At 35.1% G+C, this 6,547-nt stretch overlaps 2 protein-coding genes and 1 non-coding gene across 3 annotated transcripts; all 3 read right to left on the bottom strand.

Moving 5' to 3' along the window:
• Positions 1-1,024: 1,024 nt before the first annotated feature.
• LOC140184134 (uncharacterized) lies at positions 1,025-2,115 on the bottom strand. The gene is made up of 2 exons (XM_072234426.1): positions 2,109-2,115; positions 1,025-2,012 (listed from the first exon to the last, which is right to left on the bottom strand). The coding sequence occupies exons 1-2, from the start codon at positions 2,113-2,115 to the stop codon at positions 1,258-1,260; spliced, it is 762 nt and encodes a 253-aa protein (XP_072090527.1). The 3' UTR covers positions 1,025-1,257.
• Positions 2,116-2,476: 361 nt separating this feature from the next.
• Positions 2,477-3,063, bottom strand: LOC112796809 (uncharacterized). The gene is made up of 3 exons (XR_011880751.1): positions 3,009-3,063; positions 2,777-2,856; positions 2,477-2,657 (listed from the first exon to the last, which is right to left on the bottom strand). It is a non-coding gene; the product is annotated as an uncharacterized protein (transcript).
• A 714-nt stretch (positions 3,064-3,777) lies between these two features.
• LOC140173106 (uncharacterized) lies at positions 3,778-6,005 on the bottom strand. Its single transcript, XM_072234425.1, has 2 exons — positions 4,338-6,005; positions 3,778-3,885 (listed from the first exon to the last, which is right to left on the bottom strand). The coding sequence occupies exons 1-2, from the start codon at positions 5,874-5,876 to the stop codon at positions 3,778-3,780; spliced, it is 1,647 nt and encodes a 548-aa protein (XP_072090526.1). The 5' UTR covers positions 5,877-6,005.
• Positions 6,006-6,547: the final 542 nt, after the last annotated feature.

Here is a 6,547-nt window from a genome sequence, read left to right as displayed (position 1 = left end):
TCCAATCCCTAAAAAATCACCGAAAACACTATAACAACACCATGTCCAAATCCTCTTTCAAAAACCTGAAGAGTAAATCAGAAGCAACATCTAAATACTTACCAATCAGTGAGATGAAGGGAGGTTTCCAGGCTGGAGAAGTGGCTGTCCAATGGCATTCAGCAGAGCTGCACCAGGAGGCTTCAACGGCGCTGCCAACACCGGCATGTAGTAGCAGCGGCGCGGCCTCCGTGAGCAGAACCTATTCGTTCGACAAACCTGGGTGGGAGTCCGTCACCGCGACCGAGATTGGAGAAGCTACAAGGGGACAGGAGAATCACGCCATTCTGGTACGTTGGGCAGAGGTGCGGTGGGCTGAGGCGTGGCGTCAAATGAAGTCAGAGACAAGGTTTGTCCGATGATCCTACTATTCTGGGGCAGCCGTGAATGGTTTCAAAATCTGATGCGGTAAAACAGTGAAAGGAAATGGTAGGGCTTTGGACAGGGTGAATTTTGGGATTCGGCTGAAGTGAAGTGGGTTTTGGATCCCGGCCCAAGAGTATTTGGCTGGAACCTAGTTTTCTAGCATTATTGCAAAATTATTATATAAAAAAATTAATATAGAAAAGAGCAAAAAAACCAAACAGATGTAGAGGTAATTTTTTAATTGTGTAGCAAAAATTTTTTATACTATATTAATATATTTTTGTATTATGTGTAAAAATTTTTGTATTATGTACAAATATTTTCATTCTCTATTAATATTAACAAAAATTTTTATGTTATAGCAACAAGAAAAAGAATACGACAAAAATATATGCACATATTATATAAGTAATTTTTGTTAAATTTAAACTAACTTGATTAGTAGTTACTAAAAATACTTATAAATATAACACTATTATATCAATTTTTCAATTGAATCGTTCAATTAGGTAAGTCCGAATTTAATAACTACACCATTACATAATTGAAACAAGTTTATGCCATTTTTTTTAAAAAGCAAAATAAAAGAAAGAAAGAAATGGAAAAGAAGAAAATTCACTATTTGTAATGTTTCTTCCATATCAACGTCATTTGTATTTTTGGTATTTGTCTTTTGTTGCTCATACCCTACCACACTAGTACACTACTACGTACTAACTAGAGGAAGATATATGGAAAAGGCAACTCTTGTCGTGACAAAATATGTTAATCTAATAGAAAATAATAATAATAATAATAATTACATTCATCAAAACAAAATGAAAAGGGCAACTCTTCGGGTGACAAAATATGTTATGTAGGGCCTCCGAAAAGATTGGCTTGAAGCCCCAATTTTTTTGGCAACCCAAAGTTTTGGTAACACCGTATTTCACCTTCAAAGCCAGCTGTCACAATCACCAAGCCCCATGCTGAAGGATTCATTGTAGCTGGGTTATTGTTGCTAACATCACTTAACAAAAAATTTGAAGATGCAGTAGCAGCAGTTGTAGCAGATGAATCGCCATGACTATTTGGTGCAGAACTTGATGCAACTGAATCACCTAATCCTGAATTATCCCTAGAAACTGCCTCACCTTCTTCTTGAGAAGTGCCATCACCTTCTACTGTGGCCTCAACTTTATTAGATGAATCTCCAACGCCTGATTCTGCGTTTGAATATGCTGAAGAGTCGTGATCCGGTGCGGCCGAGGCTACGTTACCATCAGTTCCGTTATTTCCGTGGTTATTGTTTTTCTTTGGAAGAGGAGGCAACGCTTTCTTATTATCATCCCCGCCGCGTTTTGTGTTCTTTTTTGCGTTGTTAATCACTGGCGCTTGTGATGGATCACTCTTAATTGTACAAGGCCATGGTATTGCTACTGTTACATCTTTACATTGGAACTGTTCATAAGATTGGGTCACGGTTATAGTCTTAGCTTTTGCAGCGTTTGCATTACGAGGCTCTTCATATTTCCAAACAAATACTTGAGAATCCTCACTTGCACTGATTATGTATCTTCCATTTGGACTAAATGAAGCTGCAATTTGGCTATTTCCATTTCGAAAACCTGCTTTTAACAATATTTATTAGTTGCACTTTCTATTGGTTAATAGGAAATTAAGAAAAAATTACCGAATTAGTCTCTCAACCTTTTTTAGAAGACAGATCATATATTTTAGAATAAAGGTCTTTGACTATTTGTACCAAATTTAAAAAAAAATTTCTACAATTCAAAAGTTCATAATCAATTTCTAATTATTCAAATAATTAGTTTAAGTACTCCTCCAAAGAGTAACTTACTATGGTGTTAGAGTCACTTAAATCAATAACAAGAATTGTTTAGATTAATTACTTAAATGATTAGAAATTGATTAGAAATTTTTAAATTAAAAAAAAACTTTATCTTTCGAACAAATGATCATAGACCAAAAATATATTTATTCTATATTTTATCATAAGTTTCATTGTTTCAGAAATAAAGACTTTAATGTTTTCTATTTTGAGTTACATAAATCAGAGATAAATTAACTATTAAAGAAATATGGAGATTGATTTCGATTTTTTAGTATTTAAATCACAGTGTTTTAAATAGAAGAAAAAGACAATCCAAAATATCACCTCTGAACTTGTGAAGGACTTTTGAACCGTCCACTATTCTTATCCTAGAATCGCCTGAAGTAATAAGAATTTCTGATGTGTTCCTTGGGGCAAACTATTATAATGATAAGCTGCAAGTTAGTTTGCTTTCTTGAAGGGAAAAAAAATATTATCCAAAAAAAAAAAAAAAAGAAACCATAATTGCTATTTTAGTCACATGAAGCAAAGATTTACTTGGAAACCAGTAATCTTTTTAATCTGAGATTTCTTCTTCTGTGTGAAGTTAATTGTCCCTGGGTCACTTAACTGGTGATCTGGTAATCATAATGAAACAAGAATTTATTAAGAAATGTGAGACCGTCTAGTAATATAACATGATAAGACTTAAAATTTATAAAAAAAATTCCACATTAAATAGAAATATTAGTAATAATTGATAATTGACAAGAAGAAGAAAAATTAACACCTTGTACTTTGAAAGTGCGGCAATCCCCTTTAATCGTACCAACTATAGCACCCTACAATAATAAAAGATGACAATAATGATCAAAGAGAATGTAAATTATTTGCCAAGGTAAACGCATAATTATGAAATCTTATCAAAATCATGACAACATAGATTTTGAAAGAAAGCTAAAAATGACACCTTAATTGCTTCAATGACTTAATTAGATAACAAAATGCACTAAGATGGAATAAAAACTATATTGAAATTAATCTTTTAAGAGTTAGGATGTTAATCTTTTTTCCTTCAAAAATTAATTTATAGAAAATCGAATATATTAGACGAAGTATTAGTTTACTCTAGCCAATATATAAAAACATAAAAGAAAAAATAATACAAGAAACAAAAGTATTATATTTATATAAAAAATCAACCACCATATATTTGTGTATAAATATATAAATTGTTTAACTAATTTATTTTTAATATATATTTTAAAAATAAATAATTTAATACCTAATTTTGTATATACAACTAACATAGTCCGGTTAAGAAATAAGCGTACATGGCCATCCGGGGTGTAAGTAATTGCAGTAACCATTTCTTCGATGTCTGTCCAATCCACAACCTGACGTGCAGGGATGCTCCATACTCTAACCTTAGCATCAAGGCAGCCACTAATATAATAATTTTCGTCTATAGGATGGAACTGTATGCAAGTTACTGCCACGCACAATTCGATAAGAATTAAAGCAAAAAATATTGACATTATTAAATTGATTAACAAAAGTTAAGAAGTATTCTTACCGTAGTCGTTGTGTGCAAAGAACTTCAAGCATGCTTTAGTTTCTAGGTCCCATAATCTCACTGTTTTGTCCATCGAAGAGGATAGAAGTAACTGTGGGCAGAGTTCAACAATAAAAAAAGTGATTGACTTTTCTGTTTCGTTAGATTAAAACCGTTTATTAGATGTGTATCACTATTTCCCCAACTCTGGAAAATGTAATATTTTAGTTGATAGAAACAGTTAAGTGTTGGAGAGCTCTATGCCTACGAGGAAAGAAATGCGCAAAAAGTAGTTTGTTATATGAAATATTTGGTTGAGAAGAAATGAGATTATTCCAGCATAGAACAACAGAGGTGGCAGACTGTATAGAATTTTCAGGAAGTGGAGCCGTGACTAATTCCCATTGTTATGTGGAAAATAACATCGGAATAGCATAGAAATTGTTATTTTCTTTTTGTCTTGTTTGTTTGGTATGTTTACTCTATTTTGGTGTGTTAAGCTCTTTCTTTAAAAAAAAAAAAAAAAAAAAAAAAGAAAAAGAAGAAAGAGGTTAGAAAACTCACTTGAGATTTGGACCAAGACAAATCCAAGACTTCATCCAAATGACCGTTAAAAGAGCAATATGGCTTCTCCGAAAGGTTAAAAACAAACTCAGGGACTTGTACCCAATCTGGAATTGAGCTCCCTTTCCCTCTTTTCTTCTTGTCTGGTGGAGCCTCTGTTTGCCCTGGTATAGACGGCGTAAGACCGCATTCTTGTACTTCCCACACATGAATTACTTTATCTTCTCCGCCGCTTGCCAAAAACCTTCCATCCAAACTAAACTTTATGATCGAAATCCCTCCTTCATGTGCTTGAAACTCTTGACACAAATGTAATGCCGAAAGCTCCTTCTCTGACTTTCCAATTTGTCGCACTTTCACCCAATCATTCTTCCCTTGTTGTGTTGCTTTCGATTCTGCCGACACTGGTTGTGATAGAATTCCTCCAGCTTCTTTAAGTTCCTTCTCCCCGCCAAAACTTTTACTTGCAGCACCTTTCACATTCTTTATGAACGAAGCTCCCTTTTTCTTGCTTAATTTCAAACTTTTTGAAATCGAACTCGATGATAATATCTTTCCTATACCTTCCTTCTTCCCCACCTTGGCTCGCTTCATCATTTCCTTGACAATTTTCGAATGCCCCACAGTTTTCTCAAACTCATCCATCGTTAACTGCTTCCCCGTCTGCAAATCACTTAGTTTATTCCACATTCCGTCTTCGCTATATTCCTTCACAATAAATTCCTTCCCGGTATCCAAATTCTTTATCAGAAAGAAAGCCCCCACTCCTGCCCCCGCCGCCGTCGAAGACTTCCGGTTATGATTGGCCACCCTTGCCTTCACCTCCGCAGGATCCTTCAGGACCATTGCGGCGGGGACCATCTTAGCACGAGGCATTACTATCTCCGACGAGGTTCTTGTTAATCGCTGCTTCGAAACCTTCCCAATGAACTCCTCTTTCCTTGCTTTCGCCATGGAAATCATCTCAATATCCCCTTCGGAACGTGATCGCACCAAGCAGAACAAAACAGGGGCATGCTTCGTTTCTTGCTCTTCTGAAATGGAAGGAAGGGAAGGAGAGGAACCAACAGCCACTTCTTCTAACAAACGTGGGGCCCTTGTTGTAGAACGAGGCGGAACAGGAATAGGGATAGGAGCCTTCTTATTCATTTTATCGAGCTTCTTGGTGACAGCACGATCAAGAGCGAAACTGGTGACCTTTAATGAGACTTTGTTTTCATCCAATCCCATGCTTCCAAGTAATCTTCTTCGTCTTTCTGTGATGGATCCTGGTGCAGCCATCCAAATGTCGTAATTGGGGGTGGGTTGAATGGAGGCTGTTCTTGTAAACATTCGTGAGAATGTTCGATATTGTGTGGTAGACATGGTTGCGGAGAACGATGTGCGGGGGTCTTCGAATTCCTCATCGTCGTCGGAGGAAGAAGCCAAGTCACGGTGACAAATCGTGTTGAGGCGGTTAGTGATCTCGAAGAAGTGCTCGTCCTCGTTGTCGTCGCTGAGGCCGGCCCAATTCATCGTCAGCGTTTTCTTGCGTTCCATGGTGGTCGTCGGCGGCTCTAGGAAGTAGCGGTGGATAATTAGAGTGCCAAACCAGTGAATGGAAGTGATTATCGTTTATAATATACTTAATTTTACATTATTTTTTTAAATTCTTTAAAGATGTTTTTCTGCTTCGAGGTTTCGAGGTAAAAAAGTGGAAGAGAGGAAATTAAGGGAAGCAGAAAAGGTTGGTTGGGAGTTATCGTTATGAATTTTGGAGGCAAAGAAACGGTCAACATATTTCTATTTATATCTCTTACTTATATGCATAGTGCATCGTCTAAGGGATTTATTTTATTTAGATAAATATTTTATTTGCAGATATCCCTTAACCTTCATTTTTTTTTATCGAACATTTTTTTGGATATTTTTAAGATATTCGGATATTATGGTGTGCACAGATGCATGAGATGATTATACCATTCGTTTGAATTTGATTTGGCAAATTACGAGAGCGATCGACTTTCATTTTAATGTTGTTATTTAGTAAATGATATTTTTTTATTTTTTTAATCAAATTTTGTATTTTTAATTTTAATTTTGAATATGTTAGATAACTTGTTTTATTAGATATTTGTTGCAATGATGTTAGATAAAATTTTTAAATAGTTGACTTTTTAAAGTTAATTATTCTGAAATGAAATAATTGTTTATTATTATTTTTATCTATT

The sequence above is a fragment of the Arachis hypogaea genome, chromosome 4 (assembly GCF_003086295.3).
Source record: "Arachis hypogaea cultivar Tifrunner chromosome 4, arahy.Tifrunner.gnm2.J5K5, whole genome shotgun sequence".
Classification (NCBI taxonomy): domain Eukaryota; kingdom Viridiplantae; phylum Streptophyta; class Magnoliopsida; order Fabales; family Fabaceae; genus Arachis; species Arachis hypogaea.
Note: the sequence above shows the minus strand (reverse complement) of the source record. Positions and strands in the feature narration are given on the sequence as shown.

Coding starts and splice junctions, on each gene's coding strand:
- LOC140173106 (XM_072234425.1), bottom strand. CDS start 5,876: ATGGAACGCAAGAAAACGCTGACGATGAATTGGGCCGGCCTCAGCGAC. Junction 3,886..4,337: donor TGTCTTGGTCCAAATCTCAA/GTGAGTTTTCTA, acceptor CTCTGCCCACAG/TTACTTCTATCCTCTTCGAT.